The sequence below is a fragment of the Dromiciops gliroides genome, chromosome 4 (genome assembly GCF_019393635.1).
Source record: "Dromiciops gliroides isolate mDroGli1 chromosome 4, mDroGli1.pri, whole genome shotgun sequence".
NCBI classification, from domain to species: domain Eukaryota; kingdom Metazoa; phylum Chordata; class Mammalia; order Microbiotheria; family Microbiotheriidae; genus Dromiciops; species Dromiciops gliroides.
This window is the reverse complement of record NC_057864.1, coordinates 249,511,374-249,536,110: the sequence shown is the minus strand read 5'-3', so window position 1 is coordinate 249,536,110 and position 24,737 is coordinate 249,511,374. Positions and strand designations below refer to the sequence as shown.

The 24,737-nt window shown below is 40.9% G+C and overlaps 1 protein-coding gene across 1 annotated transcript in view; it reads left to right on the top strand.

Annotated features, from left to right (window-relative positions):
• BTBD9 (BTB domain containing 9) overlaps nt 1–24,737 on the top strand; it is a 413,203-nt gene that overhangs the window by 370,086 nt on the left and 18,380 nt on the right. Inside the window, 1 exon segment of the mRNA XM_044001629.1 lies at nt 14,605–14,683. Within this exon segment, the coding sequence (XP_043857564.1) occupies nt 14,605–14,683 (79 nt within the window).

Below are 24,737 nucleotides of genomic sequence, written 5' to 3'. Positions count from 1 at the left end.
ACTGTATATAGAGCACTCATTGTATTGAGTTAAGATTCAAAGTTTAAGTTTTGCATGACTGCACAAGTATAGCATATTGAATTGCTTGAGTTCTTAAGGGGGGGTGGGGAGGGAGGTTGGAAGAGAATTTGGAATATTTTTTGGTTTGGGTTTTTTTTTTTTTTTGTTAGGTGTGTTCTCCCAGAGCCCAACACTAAAAGTCTCAAGAACAAAAGAATTTAATTGCCTGACTGATATTTGTTCTGGCTGCCACTGTGGATAAGGGTAGCATCATGGCTGCTTGGACAGGAAACTCAAACATGATCCATGATGCCACCTCCCCATCCACAGTTCCTATACTGTTAACTCTGTCTAGTTATTTTAAATGGAATTTCTCTTTCTATCTCTTGCTGCTGGATGTTGTTGGTGATCTATAGAAATGCTGATGATTTATGTGGATTTATTTTATATCCTGCAACTTTGCTAAAGTTGTTCATTGTTTCAGGTAGTTTTTTAGTTGATTCTTTAGGATTCTCTAAGTATACCATGATATCATCTGCAAAGAGTGATAGTTTTGCTTCCTCCTTGCCTATTCTAATTCCTTCAATTTCTTTTTTCAATCTCTTATTGCTAAGGCTAACATTTCTAGTACAAATTGAATAATAGTGGTAATAATGGACATCCTTGTTTCACCCCTGATCTTATTGGGAATGCCTCTTAACTTATCCTCATTGCATATAATGTTTGCTGATGGTTTAAGATGTTTATCATCTTAAGGAAAGCTCCATTTATTCCTATGTTCTCTAGTGTTTTTAATAGGAATGAGTGCTGTATTTTGTCAAAAGCTTTCTATTGTTAGTTCTGAATCCTTAGGAAAGCAGAAGGAAGGAAAACAGAATTCTCCTCTGCCTAACAGGCAAAGGGATGGCTATCCACCTAGCACACTGTCCATAAAATTTCTCTCTCACATAGTTGCTTTAATGCTGTCAACTGATTATGTTTTGTTGTTGTTGTTGTTGTTGTTGTTGTTGTTGTTGTTGTTGTTGTTGTTGTTGTTTTGGTGAGGCAATTGGGGTTAAGTGACTTGCCCAAGGTCACACAGCTAGTAAGTGTTAAGTGTCTGAGGCCGGATTTGAACTCAGGTACTCCTGACTCCAGGGCCGGTGCTCTATCTACTGTGCCATCTAGCTGCCCCGTGATTATGGTTTTTAAAAGTCTCTATAGGCATCATCAAGACAGTAAGCATTTGTTAAGCTCTTACTATGTTTCAAGGTCTTTGCTAAGCACAAAGAATACAAATTTAAGCAGGAAAAAAAGATAGTCCATACCCTCAAGGAGATTAGGCTCTAGGGAGAAGACAGTACATAAAAGGAAACTGAAGAGGGGGGGTAGCAAGAGCGAAAGATACCCAACTCCAGAAAGCATGAGAAAGAAGTCCATAGAGTCAGGAGTGCAGCCTGGAGAGGAATGAAGATATGGCTGATCTGAACATCCTCCTTTAAAAAGAGGGTCTTAGGAAAAAACAGCCAACACAAGAGTTAAGAAAGACAGAAAAAGGTAAACACAAACAATGATAAAGGACTATAGGATAAACTGCTTACATTCTAATATGGGGAGATACTACATGTATCCTCCCTGGGCTCTATCATCATCATGGTTCATAGAGGTCTTCTACTTAGACAAAGCCTGGGAATCATTCTTGAAGATCTTAAGAGAAGAATGGAGGGGGCAGCTAGGTGGCTCAGTGAATAAAGCACTGGTCTTGGATTCAGGAGGACCTGAGTTCAAATCCAGCCTCAGACATTTGACACTTAACTAGCTGTGTGACCCTGGGCAAGTCACTTAACCCTCATTGCCCTGCAAAAAAAAAAAAAGAGAGAGAGAGAGAAAGAACAGAAGAATGGAAAGGGGGAGCAGGGCAAAGGAAAAGAAAATTAGAATTATCTTACATGAAGGAGAAAGGGATGGGGGAAGTAGCTCACATTTAAACCACACACACAGAATTGGGTATAGAACTATATTTTGCTCAATGGGGAACTAGGAGGGAAAGAGGAGAAGAGAGATGAGGGAATTACAGTAGATTCTCAACATTTCTTAAAAGAATGCTAAAAATAAATAATAAGTGCAAAGTTTTAAAAATTAGTATCATTTCTTGCTTTCTCAATGGGTGAGGGAACGGCCAGAAGGTAGGAGAGAATTTGGAACTCAAAATTTTTTTTTTAATGTATGATAAGAGGGGCAGCTAGGTGGCACAGTGGATAGAGCACCGGCCCTGGAGTCAGGAGTACCTGAGTTCAAATCCAGCCTCAAACATTTGACACTTTAGCTGTGTGACCCTGGGCAAGTCACTTAACCCCAATTGCCTCACCCCCCCCAAAAAAAATGTATGATAAGAGAGAGAGTAGATTGAGAGAGGGATTAGTCCTAAGCAAAACAAACTCTAACTAAGGATGTACAAAAATATTTCTAGCTCTTTTTGAGATGGCAAAGAGTGGAAATCCCAGAGGGTGTACAATTGGGGAATGGGTGGACAACTTATAATATGTAAATGTTATTGAATACATTTGTGATGTAAGGAATGATGGAGGGGATGGTTTCAGAGAAACCTAGAAAGACCAGAAATACATTGTTGTAGAAGGAAGTGAACGAATAAGGAAAAGAAGGGAAAATACATACATATATATATGTATGTATGTATGTATTATACAGGGGTTACTATGTGCCAGGCATTGTGCTTAGTGCTTTTTTATAAATACTATCTCATTTGATCCTCACAACAACCCTGGGAGATAGGTACTATTGTGATTCCCATTTTTTTGGGGGGGGTGGCGAGGCAATTGGGGTTAAGTGACTTGCCCAGGGTCACACAGCTAAGTAAGTGTTAAGTGTCTGAGGTCGGATTTGAACTCAGGCCCTCCTGACTCCACAGCCAGTGCTCTATCCACTGCACCACCTAGTTGCCCCATGATTCCCATTTTACAGATGAGAAAACCAAGGTAGACAGGTAAAATGACTTGCCCAGAGTTACATAGCTAGTGAGTATCTGAGGCCAGATTTAAACTCAAGTCTTTCAGACTCTGAGCCCAGGACTCTATCCACTTCGTCACCAGATGAAGAATAATTTATACACCTAGACGCTTCAAAAATGCTTCTAGCTGAAGCTTCCTTTCCAACCACAACTAAAAATTTGAACCCTGCAAGCAGAAATTTTCCAAAAGGCTCAATCGGTTAATCCAGTGATCTATTAAAAAACAAAAGTGAAACTGTCCCTGCCCTCTCTAAGATTACCTTCTAATGGAGGAGACAGTGTGTACATTGGGTGACTACTCAAAGGAAAAGAGGAGATTTGGGGCTGAGGGCACTAGAAACTGGGGAAGGAGGGGGGTAGGGTGGATTGGCCTCTGGTGATGGTACTAGAGGTGAGTGTTTAAGAAAACTAGAGATTCAAAGAGGATGCAGTGAGGGAGGAGGGCCCTCCCGGAATGGAGTACAGCTGGAGCAAAGGCATGGGTATGAGCTGTGGGTGCTAGGTGTAAGCAAAGAAGAAGACCAGACCAGAGTTCATAAAGAAGATGGTAAGGAGAGGTTGGGGCCAGGTTGTAAAAGGCTTTAAATATCAATCAGTGGAATTTGGCAATAGGGAGCCATTGGAATTTGTTGAATTGGAGAGAGACCTGCACTTTGGGACAGCTGTGTGGAGGATGTTTTGCAGTAGAGTGATACTTGAGAGGCAGGGATACTAGGAGGCTTTTGCAATAGTCCAGGGGAGAGGTGATGAGGGGCTGAACTAGGGAGGCAGCTGGCTGTGTGCCTAAAGAGGAAGGCATGGATGCCAGGTATGTTTTGAGGTTGAACAAGATTTTGTCACTGATTGGATACATGAGGTTAGTGAAAGTGTAGAGTCAAGGATGGCATTGATATTACCCTCTTCTGAACAAAATGAACTTCCTTCCCTCATGAGTGCAAAAGTTACTAAGAGCAACTATTTCTGCCTCCCGGGTCTATTCTTGCTTCCTGTGTACCCGGAAATGTAGAAGGGATTAAACCCTAGCAAAATGAAGACCTTTAACAAGTGGATATTTCCCTCAATATCAAAGGTTTAGCTGAAGGTATAAACTGTATGTAAGTGCAGTATTTGATGAAGACTCTAGAGATCTCTGATAAAACTCTGTAAATATCCCTTAAAGAATCAATAAGTGAAAATTACTTCAACGACTTCCCAAAGCAAGCCTTGCCACTTTGGGATGTTCACGTTGCTCATAAGTTTTGTTTTGTTCCTGATATGAAGCTGAAATTGGCCTCATTGCTACTTCCACCGATTGCCTCTGGTTCTTCCCTCTGGGGCCAAATGAAAAATCTAATCCCTTTTCTACACAATGACTCTTAAAGCATTAGAAGACAACTATCATGTCCTTAGACATCTCTTTTCCTGGCTACTCATACCCATTTTCTTCATTCTATCCAAGGCCCTTCACTGTTCCATGTGTTCTCCTTTGGTCTCTTCAGTTTACCCATGTGTTTCTTAAACTATTGTACCTATAATGCCCCAGGTAAGGCCTGACCAGGGCAGAGTAAGATGGGATTGTCACCTCCCTATTCCTGGAGGTTCTGCCTTTCCTAATTTGACACCCAAAGTTTGCATTAGTTACTTTGGTGGCCATACCACACTCTGGTCATACCACACTTTCTATCCATCCCCAAATCCTTTTCAGGACAACTGCTGTCCATCCATACTACCTCTATCTTATATTTTTTGAGTGGACTTCTTTGTATTGAAGGTCAAGACAACATTTATCTCTCAAATTTCATCATATTAGATTCAGCCCAGTACTCTAGCCTGTCAGGATCTTTTTGGAGCCTTACTGTCATCTAATCCAGTAATGTCAAACTCAAATAGAAACAGATCTGTGCAGCTACATATTGACCCAGAAAACCACAAAATAACATTATCTATGTTGTATTATATTTTTGCTTATTAACCATTTCCCAATTACATTTTAATCTGGCTCTGGCTGCACTTGAGAATTTTGAAACTTCTGATCTACTTTGTTACCTGTCTCTCCTTGCTTTGGGTTTTCTCCCAATTTGATGATCCTAATATACATGACTTTATCCATTGAAAAAAATATTAACAAAGCACAGGGCCAAGTACAGATCCCTGCCATGTCAACACTGAATCATTTGAGTCTGGCCAGTCAGTCTGCCATCTTTTCCACAAGAATACTGTGAGATACTTTATCAAAAGCTTTGCCAAAATCTAGGTAAACTATAACCACAACACAGCATTCCCCCTCACCTATCCCCACATTGTTCTTTTGGGATTGGCCTTTTCCTTCAGTCCCTGGACACCAGAGCAATGGCTTCCACATAGACACAGTTAAATAAACACAAAATTCTGATCTGGACAATTTAGGGACATCATTCAGTTTAGGTAGGTGGGTAGGTAAGAATGAAGGAATTAAGGCTATTCATTAATCTGGAAGTGGTTTCATAAATAGTTGTAGTAGCAAAGCTCAGACCAAGATAAAACAGGAGGGCAGAGGATCCCTTAGGAACACATCCATGTGACACTTCTTTTAAATATATCTCCCCACATACCTGCCCCCTGTAATGTGCTGGCAGCAGAACAGCTGGGTTTGTCCAGTTTCTATTTCTCAATGCATTTTATCTCTATATTTATGAAAGTAAATAGGATGCTCAGCATCCTAAAGTAGTTCATAGTTGGTGGGCTAAAGCAATCATCATCATAACCAAGGAGTTATGCCCACTGTTAAGGGCTGGGCCTTATCAGGCTTTACCAGAAAATCTGTTATTTTAAAAGGAATCACCATACAGTTGGTACATCTAATCCAGTGTAAAAACAACACTAAATTTGGGTCAGATGACTTGGATTCAAATCCTGACTACTTATATACCTGTATGACTGTGGGAAAGTCACTTAACTCCCCTGGGCCTCCATCTTCATCTTTAAAATAAGGAAAGAAGTTTGGAAGTCTTGACCCTTTTAGATCTAAATCTATTATGTTATCTCCCTGCAGGGGATCCTGAGGTCTGTCTTTCTTTTTTGCTTACTGGAAAAGAGTCTTAGAATGAGAAACTGGATGCAAACTTTTTGGACAGGTTTGTGCTGGAATGAAACTGGAGTAGCCTCTTGGTAATGTGTATTGTATATGAATGTGCTCAAGAAGCATCTTTCTTAGAAGAGGCCTGGTTTTCTTATCTGATTGCCTCCTGGAGGAGGCACATAATAGGCATGGGTAAAGGTCATTAATTATAAGATCTAAGTGTGACAGAAACCCTATTAGAAAGAATCTGTCTCTTCAGAAGGCTTACCAGACATTTAGAACTGTTCAGCAGAGTTTAAATTTGGAGAAAAGCCATTAAACCTTATAAAAAGAAAAATGCCAGAACTGGGAGAGAACTTTACAGGTGCTAATTTGACTGATGAGGCTTCTCCTGTTTCCACATTGTGCATGAGTGCATGGCCAATTGTGGACACACATACACATGGACTCACACACACACTGTGTGTAAACATAAATAAAAAGACGGGAAGAAACATAAATTTTCTTTTTCAGAATTGCAGCTCAAAACCATTGAGGTTTCAATAACAGCTGTTGCTGCTAGAGAGAGGAAAGCACTTGGCCCAAGAGCCTGTTTATATGTTTCAGCAGAGAAAGCGATTTTTGTTGCAAGCTCTAAGTGAGACAGACAGAGTCAGAGAATAAGAGAGTGAGATAATTATCTAAATTATGTTCGTGCTATTATCGAAGACGAATATAGTTAAAATGTAATTAAATATGACGGGCTCACAGGATGCAAGCCAAGCTTTGGAATGCTAATCATCAATTACTGTGTCTCCTTAGGGGAGTGAGGCAGAAGCATAAGGGGGGATTGGGTAAAGGGATAGTTAAGGTGAGAGGCAGAGTATAAAACCAGTTTTCTCTCCCTGAGACTGATACCTTCCAGTGCTGAAGCCAACCACTCAGGGACTTTCTCAACTTGACACAAGCCTCTCCCAGTACTTTTTGCCTTTAGGAACTATATAGTAAGACTGTGAGTGATGGCACTTGGGACTTGACCTATTCTTTGAGAGGGAGCTTTTAGCCAGCATGTACTGTGAACTATGAAAGTGAAGATCAAGACTGACTCGTTTGGAGCTGCCCAAGTAAAATGCATTCACCGGCAGAAGGCCTGAGGTTCCCCCTCTGTCCGAGAGTGTATACTCTCCCCCAAACAACTTAGGAGAAGTGCTGGGTTTAGCCCCAAGGCCTTACAGGCTGAGGCAAAAGAAACACAGTAGGAAGGAGGCTCTCTTCGAGGTTCGCAAGCAATAACTACTGGTTGACTATATCACTGTTGATTAGGACTTTTTCCCCTCTTGCTCTGGTTCTAGGAAAAGGTATGGTCTTTGCCTTAGGCGAAAGAGAGGTAGGAAAGCTGGCCTAGAAAGGACATAGAGAGCCCAGCATAAAAAATGTCAACTGCACTGTTTCTTCACCCAATGCCAGAGGGGGGAAGAACCTCTTCCTCTTGTTCTCCATCCATAGATCTTCTTTCGATATGATTAAAGAGATGAATGCAGTCCTTGGGCAATCACAACAATGTGGCAGACAATAAGAACAGCATGCTGCAAGGGACAAGCGGGCACCGTAGGGTCAGTGGAAGAAGCACACTCATAAAGAATTGTCAGCGCTCTCTTCAGGGGAGTCTCACTGCTTGTTGAAGGCCTTTAATATCTGTCACATCTCAGTACCACACAACTTAGAAAATGGCCCTCTGTCATTGACTTCAGTTCAGCTGACAGGTGACAGCCTTTATTACTTTCTCCCTTTGGGGGAATCTTCAGAAAAATCATGTCAGCCTCCCCCTTGGCTCTGCTCTCAGAGGTTAAAAATGAATATGTTCCTCATGTACGCTTCCAGATCCCATTCCCCAGAGGCTTTCTCTCTTTCTTGGTCACTGCTCTTTCCAGGCCTTAGAAGGGCCAGGGAAAAGGATTCCATTTCATTTTTATTCTGCTGGTACTTCAAATGCTTCCAGAGCCTTTAAAGACCCATCACCTTAAATCAACAGGATCCGGCCAATGACATATAATTCCCTGAGAATATGGCAGAGAATATTTTAGAATAGAAAGATCAGATTCTCAAAGAATTCCTGGGAAAATCTTAGAGTCCATAGATCATTGATATAGGTTAATGGACATCTAGAAAAGGAAGTGGTAATTACAGAGAACCAGTGTGACTTCATCAAGAACAGACTTAACTTCCTTTTTTTGACAGGATTACTAAATTATCAGATCAGAAGAATGTTGCAAACATAGTTTGCCTAAATTCTTTTCAAAGTATTTGATATTTCATACCTGTGTAGAGAAGAGAGTTAGAAATGGACATACATATATGTGTGTGCGTGTATAAAATTATAGATGGATTTACTGATTGAGTCCAAAAGACTGCTTACTCACTTTCCTCACTCGCTCTGCATACTTAGTGGTTCAGTATCAACTTACAGCAACATGTCTCTGGTGGAGTGCCTCAGAGATCTGTGCTTAGTCCTTTGCTGTTTGACATTTTTACTAGTAAATGGCACACTTGTCAGATTCACAAAGGACACAAAGAGGGGGCAGCTAAGTGGCTCAGTGGTTAAAGCACTGGCCCTGGATTCAGGAGGACCTGAATTCAAATCTGGCCTCAGAATTTGACACTTACTAGCTGTGTGACCGTGGGCAAGTCACTTAACCCTCATTGCCCCTCCCCCCCCAAAAGTAAAGAGACAAAGACCACAAAGATGGGAAGGATAACTAAAACATTGGATGATAAGGTCAAAATCCAAAAAGATCTTGACAAAGCTAGAGCATTGGACTGGATCTAAGGTTTAGATGAGAGTCAACTGAAACATGTTACGTCTTTAGTTATTAAAAAAAATCAAATTCATATGTACAGGACAGAGAAATATGGTTAAAGAGTGGTTTACCTGAAAAATATTTGAGAGTTTTAGTGGTCTGGAAGATCAGTATGAGTCAGCAATGTGATGTGGCAGTCTAAAAAAGCTAATGTGATTTTGGTCTGCATTAAGAGAGATGTAACTTCCAGGAACAAAGAGTTGATACTCCATCTGAACTCTGCTCTGATCAGAGGATCTTGTTCTGGGAACCACATGCTTGAAGGGATAATAGTAAGTCAGAGAATATTCAGAGAAAAGCAACCAGGGGAAAAAAAAAAAAGAAAAGCAATCAGGATATTGAAGGGCCTTGGACCCTTGTCATATGAGTATCAATTGAAGGAACTAGGAACGTTTACCCTAGAAAAGACTTGGGAGGGACATGGCCACTGTCTTCAAATATTTGAAGTAGTACCACAAGAAAGAGGGATTAGAGTTCCTTTATTTGGCCCAAAGGACAAAAGCAAAAGCAATGGAGAAAGCTGCAAAGAGGCAGATTTAGGCTTAATGCAGAGAAAACTTCCCAATATTTAGAGATTCTAAAGAGTGGAGTAGGCTACCTCACAACACTTTGTAAACCATAAAGTTCTATGTAAATATAAGCTACTATTTTTGCTACTAGAATTATTGTTGTTGTCATTATTATTATTATTATTATTATTATCCTTGACAAGTCATCATCCAGTTTCTGGCTGAATATTTCCAATGACAAGAAGTTCATTACTTCACAAAATAATCCATTTCTTTTTAAAATTTTTTGACCCTACAACTGGAAGAAAATTCATTTTCATTTTCACATTCACATTGAACTCTGTGTTCTATAACTTTCAACCATTAGACCAAGTCCTCCTTCTGGTATTAGACAAAATAAATATATTCCAAACTCTTCTACATGGCAACCCTTAAAATGGTTGAAAATAGCTATTATAAGACCCTCTTGCCTTCCATTACCCTCTGCCAGGTCTGTTTTCTAGTCTAAAAATGATGGCTTCCTTTGGCTTTTGCTCATATATCATGATATCAAGTCCCTTCCCCATCCTTGTTGCCATCCTCTGCACCCATATCTCCCAAAATAATTCATAAATTGACCTTACAGAATTATTGTGAGGCCCAAATGAGATAATGTATATAAAACTCTTTACCAACTGTAAAGTGCCATGTACCTATCAAGTTCTACTTAGAGAATCTGGGACTTGGAAATGGCCTTAGAAATAATCAAATCCAAACTCCCAATTTACCCTGACGTGAACAACTCAAGTGATGGGGAGCTTACAAAAAGAATTTCCTTTTTAGGTAAAACAAAAGCCCTTAATCTTCAAGTATAAGTGCTATATAAATATGAGTTATTAAGGGAAATTAGACAATAAAGGACTAGTGCCATTAATCACAGTGCCAAGACCTTTAAAATGCCCAAAAGTCCCTTCCCATTTTCCATAAAAGGCTTTATATGTGTGTGTATATATACATACACATACATACATCCTTATCATCTAATGAGACCAATGATCATTCAAATGTCTTCAGCATTTAAAATCAAAAAAATCATTTAATCATTTTTTTCTAAATTACTAGACTGACAATAATGTCATTGTCTACTGTTATTTACTGCCAAAATATTGTATTTCAATTAAATTGTTTTTTCTGTACTGGCCTGGGAGACTTACCACCATTTATACCATTGGGACTGGAATGGATTTTTCCATTGAAATAAACAATCAATTCACAAGTGAATTTTTAATACTGTAACTTAAGAAAACCTATTCTGTTTTGTGCATACATATCTTAATCCTTCATAAGACTATAAACTTGTAGGGGCAGCTAGGTGGTGCAGTGGATAGAGCACTGGCCCTGGAGTCAGGAGGCCCTGAGTTCAAATCTAGCCTCAGACACTTAACACTTACTAGCTGTGTGACCCTGGGCAAGTCACTTAACCCCAATTGCCTCACCAAAAAAAAAAAAAAGAAAGAAAAGAAAAGAAAGACTATAAACTTGTAGAGAGTAGGGGATAAAAATACATGTTGGTCTCTCCTACATTATCTGTCATGCGTCATGCCTACATCATGCTGTCACCAAGCACACAGTAGGTTTAGTGAATGTCAACAAAACACCACTCTCCATCTATCTCAAGGGCAATGAATTAATTAATTTCATTCAATAACTGTTTAGTGGATGCCTGTTATTTGTAAGGCATAGTGCTAAGGCACCTCATTGATGAATATGAAAGTGAAGCACCCTGGCTATCCTAGCCTCAATTACTAAGTCATAGAATATTAGATCTGTAAGCCGTCTTAGAGTTAAGAGAGTTAAGAGACAAGACCTGTGATTTCATTGGTTTTGGAATTCCCAATTGAGGAAACTTTCTCTACCAATGCAGGTTGGTACCTTTTCTGCAACTTGTCAGCTGGTGCCTAGATCCAAGAGGTGTTAAGTGATTATCTCAGGTTCACACAACCAGGATATGCCACATGTGGGACTTGAAGCCAGACCTTCCTGACCTCAATCAAGCCTGGCTCTTTATCCTCTCTGTCCCTCTGCCTCTAAGACGATGACAACGACAATGGCTGTGATAATGGTGATTCATATTTATGTGGCACTGTTCTCACAACAACTCTGTTTAAGTATCATTTATTTCAATGTTATAAATGTGGAAAGTAAGGCTCAGAAGGGTGAAATAATTTTTCCATGATCATACAACTCATGCGTCAGAGCCGGGCTCTCTATCCATATGTTTTGAATTCAAATTCAACACACTATACTACCTGTCCAACCCCCCTCATTTACAGTAACAATGCCCTAACTCAGGGGGAAATTGACTGGATCAAAGTCACACAGCTACCTAGTGGCAGAGGCAAAGTTTCCTGATACCGAGTCCAGAACTTTTTCTACCACACAATGAAATCATTTGTATTTGTTCAGTGAATAGTGGATAAATTGGTGGAACAACTGGAAGTTTGGGGGTGGGGGCCACCGGTGTTAAGGGAGGGAGATTATAATTCCCCTTCCCTCCCAAATTCCCCCCTCCTCTCCTTCCTCCCCACTCCCCACATTAATACTGGTTCTATACAGAAGGGATGGATATCTAACCATCCTTATTTCCTCATCTGGAAGTTTACTAACAAAGGAAGCTCCAGGTTTTAGGTGAGGAGGGATAAGAATATGCCATGCCCTTCCCTGACAAGGATACCACATCTAATGGAAGAGCAATAAATCTGCTTTATAATTGCATTCAACTACATTTTAAAGGCAGTTTCCAGACTATGTGAGATTCCAGCTTGGACAGAGCCCTTTGAGTGGTTGCAGATGTATACTTCTGATGTAGAGATAGCCATCTTAATACTAATTTATCTCCCTTGAGCAACATTTGAAGTTATTTTGAAGAAGTTCAGGAAAAATGGAATCTGATTTGGGGGAGAGGAATAGTTGTTCATTACCCTATATTAACTGCTCTTCTATCATACTGACACTTTGGTATTGAGGTTAGTATCTAGTTTTGCTGAAAGTGAAATCATATATTCAACTTTCAGGCTGTGTTGGTGAAAATGAACTCTAATGTGATTATATATTAATACAGTGTAATGGAAGACTTTCTGATCTTATTACCCTAGGAATGCACCTTCCTGTTCGGTGTCCATACTGTCCGCCCCACTTCTCTAAGCACAAGCAAAAAGAAGCATTGCCAAGGTTTGCAGGCAATCATAGTTATAAAGCTAGAGGGGACTTTAGGGCTCATCTAGTCCAACTTGTCCAGTGAGGAAACTGAGGCCCAGAAAAGGTAAATGACCATTCAGTTATAGAGGCAGTCTAGGGTTGGAACTCAGGTACTCTTTGCATTACCCTATACTACCTGTGGAAAATGGAGAGAGGCCGTGTGAAGTGGTAGAAAGAGGACTCTACTGGGAATCAGACATCTGGAGTTCTGGTCACAGATATTCCACTCACTAGTTGCATGACCTTAAGCAAGTCATTTCATTCTGCCTCTTAGTTCACTCATATGTAAGATTGAGGAGTTTAACAAATAATGTCTAATGTCCCTTTTAGCAGTGACACAATTATTACCTTAACTGCCAGAAGTCTTCACCTGACTGTCAATAAAGATACTTTTCTCACCTCCCCCCCCCCCAAAAAAAAAGGTTATCTTTCTTCCCCAGTTATGTTGAACCAAGTGATTGTCACAAGCCTTTTTCCTTTATGTCTGTCTGTTAGCTGGCTCCAGAGCAGAAGGAAAGTTAGAGAAGCATTCCATGATCGTTTCAATGCATATATTTTTAGTGTTGGTTCTTTGGGGATGGGGCACAGGATCAAGAGGAAGGTGGCTCATTGCTATAGAACAAGCCTCGCAGACTTTCCCTGGCACCATTTTGACGGGGAGTAGCCATTTACTATAAATCCAATGAGTCTGGTTGATATAGAGACCACCGATACCTGTATTTGAACCCCATGTGGTTATGATACTTTCATTCTGTTCCATTGCCATAGATACTGATTACATAGAAGACCACATCCCATAAGACACATACCCAGTGGATGACGAAATAGCATCATCTTCACGTGTGAACAAGAGAAATTTTTTTAGGATGATGTCCTGTGTTCAGAACCGTGGATTTCACCCTTAGGGTGCTGATGGCTTTCATGACCTCCAGGGAACCAGTATCCAGGCAATAATGACTTAATCTGGAGGGATGTTTTTAGTGAAAGATGAAACAGCTGAAACTGAAAGAGGGGATTCTGCCCCCTTCCCCCAAGGAATACATTTATTTTCTTCTGTAGCATTATTTTATAATCAGACAGTTAGTTACAGGAAACAGCTTCCAAGCAGCTGGCATTTCCACTGTGTAAGCAGAGGAGGACCATAGCAATTGTGAGTCCTTCCCTTTTCCAGCAGAAACTATTATCAGTCATACAGTTGTGGGGGCCACCCTTTGTTCCAGTGTATGCTGATGAGAAGCTGGCTGTGGAGCCAGAAGTAAGAAAGAATGTGAGGAAGATGTTTGCCTAGAGTTCACACTGGGGGATTTTAAGCAGATGGTCAACCCAACCGTGTGCTGTCTCCTATTACTTTCTTTAAAATGTTAGTTACTCCCACAGACCACCCAGAGACTGTTGGGGAGGGAGGCAGCAGGAAAAGCAAATATTTGCTTTTTCCAGTCCAGTGAGAAGAGGATCTTGGTTCCTAGAGAAATTCCTTCTGTTCTCAGGTGTTATGATGGCCACGCTTTACTTTTGATGGCCGTGTGACACGTCGACCTCAGAGACGGTTTCCTAGCTAGCGGTGAATAAGTCACAGATTCACAAGGGCAAGGGCTACTGTGTCCCCTTCCTCCCCCGACTCACGTTCCTGCTGCTCTTCAGAAATCTGACTCAGCACTCTCCTGCTCCAAGAGCCCCTCCCTGCTTGACCTTCACCTTCACTCTGACCACTCTATTTTGTGCATCCTTATCACCCAGTCTGAGCCACATTTGTTCTTCATGCTCCCTTATAAATCCTTTTGGAAGGCGTTGCCTGTATGTTTGTTGTAGGCTCCCTAAATAGCTAAACCATCTCTAGACCAGCAACTCCCATGGGCAAAGAATGTCTTTACTCTTCTTTTTGCATATTTCCATATTGCCCAGTCCAGCGACATTCAAATAAGTGGTGTTACCTTCCAGTCTGGTTAACCCATCATATCCCTGTGCTTTCTTTCACAGATCCTGGCAATCAATAACTTTTGACAAACAGCCTGCATCCTTCATCCGAATAGTTGGAACACACAACACAGCAAATGAGGTAAAGATCTACTTTCATGAAAGATACTGTACTATTTCTTCATTTGAAAGTATATGACTCTTGTGGAGCAGCTAGGTGGCTCAGTGGATAAAGTACCAGCCCTGTATTCAGGAGGACCCGGGCTCAAATCTGGCCTCAGATACTTGACAACTCACTAGCTGTGTGACCCTGGGCAAGTCACTCATTGCCCCGCAAAAAAAAAGAAAGAAAAAGAAAAGAAAGTATATGACTCTTGGTTCCATTAATGGCCAGTTGTTTGGATGGCTTGTTGTAGAAGAAAGTCTTGTTTTAATGTATTAATTAATGTATTAATATCATCATTTGATATTATTTTTGAGTGTCTTCTATGGCAAAGGAAAAATCGGTCCTCATTGTTCATTCCTGCTCCCTTCTCTATTATAGTTAGGGGTTGGGAGGGACCTTGAGAAAACATGGATGAATGAAAAATCAACATTTATTAAGTGTTTACTGCATGCCTGGCACAATGCTAAGCACTGGGGATAGAAATACAAAAGTGAGACAATTCTTGCCCTCAAGAAGCTTATTTATAAAGAAGGGAACTGGTACACATAGGGAACCAGGGGAAGTATGTTTTAGTCTCAGAAGTCACAGGTTTAGCGAGTGGAGCAATAGCATAGTCAATTAACACATCTTAACAGACATACCGGTAATGTTGATTTCATTAATATTCCCAAAACAAGAGGCCGCAAACAAGCAGGAAGCAGTACGCCTGCAGTGGCAGGGCTGATGGCAAAAAGATGGCCAGGATACAGCCTGTCGAGTAAAGGACTAGCTGAACATAGTGGGCCATATAAACCATCCATCCACTTGACTCTGAGGAAGAGTATGCTCAGTCCCGGGCAGCTAGGTGGCACAGTGGATAAAGCACTGGCCTTGGATTCAGGAGGACCTGAGTTCAAATCCAGCCTCAGACACTTGACACTTACTAGCTGTGTGACTCTGGGAAGTCACTTAACTCTCATTGCCCCTCCAAAAAACAAACAAACAAACAAACAAGAGTATGCCAAGTCCTTTCTGGGAAGACTTCTAGGTTTGATAGCGCTGTTGATATTTACCCATATTTGTATTCCACAGTTAAAACAGAGGTTCTTAACCTTTTTTATGATACGAACCCCCTTGGCAATCTGATGAAGTCTATGAGGACCTCTTCTCAGATTATTTTATAACTATATAAAATAGAATTATAAAGGAATCCATTTATATTGAAGTACAGTTATCAAATACTAAAAGTGTCACATTCTCAGACCCCCCTGAAATCTATCCGTACATCCTTGGGGGTCCCCAGGTTAAGAAGCTTGATTTAAAGGAACTTGACCTACAAAGGCCATTTGTCTCTTGATTATATCTTTACCAAAGGAGGTACCTGGCTGAGCTGAGCCAGGGCTCATGTTCTCACTAAAAAAATACTTACTTCTAAGCATCTTTTGCTTCCTCTAATAGTCTATGGAACTTAGTTCCTCAAAGAACCAGAGTCCCTTATATATAGCAATATAGCACACAAAATCAATTCAACTAGAAATAATAGAAATGCATACTTCCCTATTATCATTGTATGAATGAATGAATGAGTGATTAATGGGTAGGCCACACTGGTCTCCAAATTTGTGGATAGTGTCAAGCCTGGAGTCAAGAAGACTCATCTTCCTGAGTTCAAATCTAGCCTCAAAGCCATATTAGCTATGTGACCCTGGCCAATCACTTAACCCTCTTTGCCTCAGTTTCCTCATCTCTCAAATGAGCTGGAGAAAAAAATGATGAACCGCTCCAGTATCTTTGCCAAGAGAACCCCCAAAAAGGTCATTAAGAGACATGACTGAAAAATGACTGAACAATACACATTTCCCAGGCTCATATGGGTCTCTGATTTTCTCTGAAAATGAAGGAATTCCACATAGAAACTGTCCCTGGGCAGGATTGGTTTCCTAGGAGAAGAAGAAAAGGATTGCCACAATCAGATCTCTTCCAGCAGACGTCAAATCTTGCTGTGGTTAGGCCAGGGCAGGTACTGAGTCAAGGGCAAAGGGGCAAAGACCCCTTTGAGTCACAGAATGGTCATTTTTACAGCTGGAAAAGACCCTGAATATCATCTAGTCCGCCCCTCTTCACACATGAAGAAATTGGAGCTCGCAGCGATGAAGCAATTTGCTACCCCTCCCCCAGAGATGTACCTCAAGCCACTTAGAGCTCAATTGAAAGTACATGCACAAGACACAGGCAGGGCTCTGAGAGGCATCTGGCAAGCTGGTTCTTGCCCCTCCCTCCAGGGTGGAGCAGCAAGGAGAACAGAAGCTCTCTTTCAATAAATTGTCACCCTTTGCTGCTAGTGATGCTGCCACTGTTAGGCAAATGCAAGGTGGTCAGACAGCACTCATTGTAGCCACTGGAATGAAAATAAGAAACTATGAAAAAGGGAATCAGGGAAGTAAAATGTTTAAATAACTTTTTAAAGACTCAACATCATTTTATTATTTGGCACACTAGTTTCTCACTGTGAAGTGCTCAAGATTGAGGGTCCAGGCTCTTTTTGCCCCTAGGGAATCTGTCTCAAAGGACATCCAGGAAGTGAGTCCTCTGCCTTCCTGGGTCCTATATCTCTTTGGATCCCACTCTCTCTCTGGATTTTCACAACCAATCTGGACATTTTGAACTGATTGGTTACAGTTAACTTCAGCCAAATGGGCAGTTGTGTCATTTTGTCAGTCTCTTGAAGTTGTTCTTGCTTATGGCAAATATTTCTAATGTAGATTTATTCTTGTCAAAGTGAAAACAACCTTAACCCACAAAACAAAGAACAGCCTCATTAGGCAAGATACACAAATGAGTTAGGAAATGATTTTCAACCCAAACATTTCCCTTCGAGCAGAAAAGGAAATATAGCCTTATTTTTTCCATTTTCTTAATTAGTAAGCAAGCACATTCTTAGAGTGCATATCAGGAGCTAGAGCAGCACTGTGAAAGAACAGACAGCCTCTCCCTTCAAATGGTTTACAGTCTAATGGAACAAAGACGACAGTAGAAACATGTACATGTAAACATAATAATCCCCCAAGGCAAGTTGAGAGTGGAGAAACAGATGTCAAGCTGATGAGCTAGAGAATACTCGTGGCTAAAAAGGAAATTTTTGGGAAAAAAAAAAAAAGGAATTTTTTCCTTGGCATGAAGTTTAGAGGAGAGAAAGGATATGGTGAAGAAGAAAAAGTTGACTATTGATTGTATTAAGCAACAGCCTTAAAGAAGGTTTGAGAAGCTGTAAAGCAGAAATTATCAAAATCCAGATTATCAAGAATAGACAAAGACTTCAAACCAGATGTAGAGCCTTTAGACTGAAAAAAAAAAAGCCAGGACAAGCATGTAGCAACTGTAAGAATGCTTTGAAGGGGGCGGCTAGGTGGCACAGTGGGTAAAGCACCGGCCCTGGATTCAGGAGGACCTGAGTTCAAATGCGGCCTCAGACACTTGACACTTACTAGCTGTGTGACTCTGGGCAAGTCACTTAACCTTCATTGCCATCCCCCCCCCCCAAAAGAAAGAATGCTTTGAAGGCCTCCACACTCTTCCTCATAATGCTCTTGTCATCAAAATGCTGTGGATTCACAGATGGCAGTTTGGAAGGGAGAAGCCTCTCCATGCAGCATCCAGCAGGGCCCCCTTGGAAGCCCCTCACACCTGACAGTGATTATATGGATCACCCTTACCTATGGTCTTTGAGCATAACAGAGGAAGACCACAGGGATCCCCAGCATTATGTATTTGTGTATGTAAATAAAAGCAACCTCCTGATTTGGGGAAGGGTGGGTGGAATCCTGGGCCCTGAAGCTTGGTCCTTGGGAAAAGATTAGAAAATATACTTCCCTTCTTTAGTTGAGGAGGGGGAGGATTAGGGGTATGGACTGTGGCGTGAGTTGTCAGGTATGGTTAATGTGTTAGTTTTGCTGAAGTGGTTTTTGTCGTTGCTGTTTGCTTGCTTGTTTTTACATCTTGCTAGGTAGGAAAGGAAGGAGTATATTTTGAAGTGAATGTGATACAAAGGACTTAGTAAAATTTTTAAAGGAAAAAAATTGTTGTAGATTCCCTAATCATCTCCGCTTTTCTCTGCTGTATCAATGAAAAAAGGATGGGGCATCTGTTTTAGTTAGTTACATTCAGCAGATCTCATTTTGGAAATTGACTTTTGTTTACCAATTACAGCTTTGAAGATCTTATGAAAATTCATGGTAATCATACTCTAAGTATAGATAAGATTGATTCTTAGAGCCTAGTGCTTGTTGCCCATATGCAAACAGACTCAGTAGAAGTAGGCATTTTGTGTGCATCAACTCAGTAGTTACCTCCTACCCAAGCAAGATTCCTGTTTTCTCCAAGTCCCACCCTCTCTAATCTGAGGAAAGACCAGAATCCATGAATGTAGGAAAAAATATGACTTGAGAAGAAGTATTTGTGAGTTGGTCAGCTAGGTGGCACCATGGATGGAGTGCCAGGCCTGGAATCAGGAAGACTCATCCTCCTGAGTTTGAATTCGGTCCCAGATACTTACTAGCTCTGTGACCCTGAGCAAGTCACTTAACCTTGTTTGTATCAGTTTCTTCCTCACTAAAATGAACTGAAGAAGGAAATGGCAAACCACTCCAGTATCTTTGCCCCTTCCTCCACCCCCTACCCCCCAAACAAACAAACAAATGGGATCACAAAGAGTCAGGCACAACTGAACAGACAAATTTGTGAATTAAGAAGGCATCTATGGGGGCAGCTAGGTGGTGCAGTGGATAGAGCACCAGCCCTGGATTCAAGAGGACCTGAATTCAAATCCGCCTCAGACACTTGACACTCACTAGCTATGTGACCCTGGGCAAGTCACTTAACCCCAATTGCCTCATCAAACAAAACAAACAACAACAAAAACAAAAACAAGAAGGCATCTATGAATTTAGAACTTAAACAGCATCTACAAGAGGTAAGAGGTGAACTGTGTAAAATGAGACCACCCTGATTGATTGATTGATTGATTGGTTGGTTGGTTGGTCGATCAGCTATTAAGAGACCTTAAGCTCATAAAGCCAGAGGCCAAGTCAGTTGGAAGATCTCCATTGGTGAGAAACTTCACCTGGCCTCCAGGAATTCCTCCAGACAAAGCCTCCTGGATCTGTAGTACAGTAAAGGACAGGGCAGAACTGCTTCCTGAATGGGAGAGAGAAGTTTCTGGGTTTGAAAACGCCCACTGATTCTGCCTTGTTTGTAGTGTCTTGTCTCTTTCTCCCTGGTCTGCCAGGCCTAGACACAGCCACAAAGTTTGAAATGTGTCTGCTGCATGCATGCTAATTTTTCCATTTCCTTTAGAATGCAGGCAGAACCGTAGGCAACTGAAGCTGTGTCAACCTGTAGAGGTTCCGATTTCTTGATCGCCTGTCCTGGCACACTCCTGATTTCCCAGAGCATTTGTCCTTGTCCTTTGGGAAGTCTGTGTCTGCTTCTGGCATCTGCTTCTCATCTTCCCTTTGTGAATGCTGAGGGAATGGATTCATTTAAGGTTGGGTTGGGGTTTTTTTAAGGTGCTTACTACTTCTGTCAATAAATCCCCCTAATGCTTATCTCTTAAGGGTTTCCTGCTTCATTCAGTGACCTCCTGTTCCTTGTGTATTTAGTCAAATCCTTATTGTTTATCTTAACTTCTTAGGAAATTTTCTTTTTCTTTCCCTCCTGTGTTTATCCTCTCATCCTTCTGCCCCTCTCACTTTGCTCTGTAATCCCTTGTGCTTGATGTTGCTCTCAAGTCCCTCTCCTTCATCCTCAGATCCTTTTTGCATCACATTCCTTGCCCATTTGCAGCATTCCACCTCAAGCAATAGGTGAAAAAATATTTCTCCCTTTTCACTTATCACTAGATGTCAGCATTTCTAGCGTTCTTTGATCCTTATACTTCCATTGTTTTAGTTTATTTGATTTCCCCCCAGTGTCTGCTGCCAGAAGAGTTCATCCTTTTGGATTTTCCCACAAAAATAATTTGACTCTGTTCTCAAATAGCAGTTTAGCAAAATTATGGTCATTCCAACTCCACTGTTCAGCTGCCTCTTTTGCTGATCAGTTCTTCTGTGCCTTTTGGATGGCTAGAATCACTCTTTTCTAATTCTCCCTTGTTTTCAGTGACCTGGAAGCCATATCTTGTCAATGTATCCATAAATACGAGGAATAGGTCTCCAGGATAGGTCTAAATTTCAGCCCAGATTATTGTGCCCAAATGTTACATTGGTCCAGATGTGGCTCCTTTCACAAACTTATTCATATCTCTCCCCTGGGTACTCCTGGGTTATTTATTAGCTTTGACAGGCCATGGAAATAAGCAAATTTTCAGGTCATTAAGTCAGCCTGGGCTAAAGGAGGTGACGCCTAAGGGTACCATGGAAAGGTAGTAGTTACTAAGATTAAGAGAAATTGTAGTGATTCTGTCTTTCCTTTCTATTGACAGTTATTTTTCATGCAAACCCATGTTTAGAGGAAAACTCTAGAGCATATTTGATCCAGGCACAAGAAACAAAGATGGCAGGAGCAGACAGGTTCAGGGAAGAATGGAAAATAAGAACTATTCTGGGCCTAGAAAAGATGAGATCCCTGCCCCCAAAGACTTACACAAAAGCTTTTGCTATAACATAAATACAGGAGGTGTTGAACCTCACAGGCAGCAACCAGACAGTGTTTCATCTTACTGACTTCAGGCAAGCAAAGTAATGTGTTCTCACTGAGAAGCATGCTGTGTAAAATGCAGTTTCTAAAATTACATGGCTTAGTGGGGAAAGCATTGGCCTGAGACTCAGAGGACTTGTGTTCTGTTGCCGGCTCTGCCCCTGGCTAGCTGTGTGACCTTGAGTTAGTCATTATCCGCCTTTATCCTTCAGTATCTTTCTCTACAAAATGAAGGGCTAGATTAGGTGCTCTTTAGGGTCTCTCCCAGCTTTAACCTATCATCGATCCATAAAAAATAAAAGGTTGTTGTAAAGGAGGAGCCAGGCAGGGTTGGGGAGGGAGAATCTCAGCATAGATGATACTGTGATACCAAGACTCCAGCTGCTGAGGCCACTTCTGCCACCACCTGCTGAAACAGCTTGTTCCAAATTATTTGCCAATTAAATATTTATTAAGGTGGAATTGGCAATACAAAGTGGTATGAGATCTAGTCTTGGGCTTAAAGAGCTTATCTTCTTGTTGAGCAGATGAGATTAACATGTTGAAAAGTTAACTAAAAAGTTAAGATGGCAGATGACTGATACAGATAGTAAGTAATCTGAGAATTTAGAGGAAGATAAGATCCCTGTGTGGACTAAAGCGGTTAGGGAATTCTTTACAAAGGTGATGGGGCTTAAACTGGATCTTAAAGAATGCCAGCATCTCAGCGTGGAAGCACCTCATTGGGCTTCTAGAACAATGTCTCCCTGAACAGGAATCCCCTACACAGTGTTCTGATCATCCAGCCTCCCTTTGAAGTGCTCTCCTGAGGGAGAGCTGGCTACCCATTTCTGCACCCGCCCATTTCATTTGGGACAGTTCTAATTGTGAAGAAGCTATTTCCTTACATGAAACCAAAATCATCTTTACAGTATCCTCTTATTGTTCCCAGTTCCGGCCTCTGGTATAAAGCAAGATAGATGAGTCTAATCCCTTTTCTGTATGACAACCCCATAAATACTTAAAGACAGTCATGTCCTCCTCAAGTCTTTTCTTCTCCAGGCTATGCACATCCACAGCTCCTTCAGCCGCACCTCCTATAACTAATCCTCTGACCACTCAACTCCATATTATCGATGCCCTCTCTAAATTAAAACATGGCTGATTGTGTGGAACTTTCTCATTTGTAAAATGGACAGGATTGGCACTGGATTCTTGAGGTTTAGTAAAGATAAACAAGATTATGGTGATAAAGTACCCTTACATCTGTAGAGATAGAAAATTGTGTCAGATGCTGTGTGGTTAATCTTGCTGGTAGAAGGCACCAATATGCAAACGTGTTTTGACCATGAAGGACACTGTACCCCATCTGGGTCTGTACAAGCCAGGCATGAACAGGGCAGAAAGCCTACAAGCAGCTGCTTGAGCCACTCTCTAGGACCACTCAGTCCTGAGCTTGCAGCCTTGCAGAAATTATTTACCAGACTTTTGACAGGCAAGTCAGTAGCTGTGGGCTCCTGTTTTCATCTGAGTTCCCATGGAAACATGTTGCTCTGGTGGAAACAGGCAAATAGATTTTTAATAAAGAAATAAATTTTCCTTATATGGATGAACATTTCCTAGATATCTTGCCCCAGGTCTTATCAAGCTGCTTCTCATTCCCCTAAGGTTTGCTTCTTTACAACCACCTCTGGAGGTGCTCTGTATCCTAGAAGGCACCCTCAAGGTAGCCATTCTGGACTCAAGCTCTAGGTCACCCTCATCCTCAGGATTGCTAGAGTCCCTGAGGAAGCATTCGTTACATGCAGAACAAGGAAAATGTTCTTAGTCTGATGAGGGACAGGGTCCCCATCATCAATATGTTCATAACCTCATGGGAAGGAAAGAAATAAACAAGAACACAAAGAAGAAACTTGCATCATCTGTACAATTACTGAGAAGCAGCCATGTCATGTGCAGGGAAAATGAATAAGTTGTTTGAGCAGACAGAAGAGTAGGAAATGAGACTATCTAGGTAAGGCAGACAGCCTGGCAGATAATGAGGAGTTCTAATTTGATATGTATAGTAATTAGGAACTATTGTAGGCTTCTGATGGGGGAGTGGTGTGATTGAAATGGCACTTGGAAGATGCCTCTTGCTGCTGGACAAAATGAAATTCATGTGAGGAAAGGAAGGGAGCCAGGAATGAGACTTGCATCCATCTAAATACATAGACATGAAGATCTGAACCAAGGGTTATAGATTCAAAACAGGAAAGAAAGACCCTAGAGATATAGTGGGGAAAGCACTTGCCAGATTTGTCTAGCAGAGAAGAGGCAATTGGAGAAGATACCAAAGTGAGAAACCTGACATATGCAGAAGACTGCAAGGCTGTTGATAGTAATGGAGGAGTTTGGAAGGCATGAGGATAATAAGTTCAGTTTTAGAACTGCCTTATTTTCAATATAGTCAAGATAGTCAAGTGAAGATATCCTCTGCCAGGAGTGGAATATATGGGCCTAGAGAAAGGTAAAGGGGTATAAAATGGAGGTTTCTATTTAGAAGTCATACATACAAAAAAAAGTTATAAAATTGCTCATACTCTGACTCAGGATTCCTAGTCTCCAGTTTATACCCCAAGAATATACTAATAACAAGAAAATACTGATCTCTGTAAAAAAATCATAGCTACTTATAATGAAAAAAAATGGAAACAATATGCTGAATGATTGAAGAATGACTGGACAAATTACAGTAGGAAAATGCAGTGGCATTTTATTATTCCTTGAGGGACAAATATGAAGAATTCAAAGAAATATGGAAAAGACCAGTATAAAATAAAGTAGAGTGAACAAAATAAAACCAAAAGAACAAGATAACTGAAGTCCTACAACTGTACTGATGAAGGCGGGTGCCAAAAACAAACCTAAAATTTTAAAAATAATAATTAGATAACCTTGGTACTAGCTTAAAATATACATCCATCTCATATTTTAAGAAATAGAAAACTACTGTGTCAGATTACACATACTGTCTCTTGTGATTACACTTTTATCCTGTTTTGTGGCACTGTTTCGAAGGATCGTACATTGTTGTTTAGAATTGCTAGCATCATTAAGGAAGCACCCGTTGTATTGTGATCCCTGTAATAAGTGCCATAGGAAGATGGAGAGGAAGATAACATGATCTATGTCAATAATAATTGAAACCATGAGACTGCATAAGCTCCTCTAGGGAGTGAGGGTAACAGGGACTGATGATGAGAATAGGGGGAACCAGGCATTGAGCTCTGGAAAATATCTGTATTAAAATCAAGAGGCTGGATTCAGTGGCCTTAAGGTTCCTTTTTCAAACTCAAAAATTCCAGTATTCTGTGAAGTGCTGAAGAGAAACAAGAGT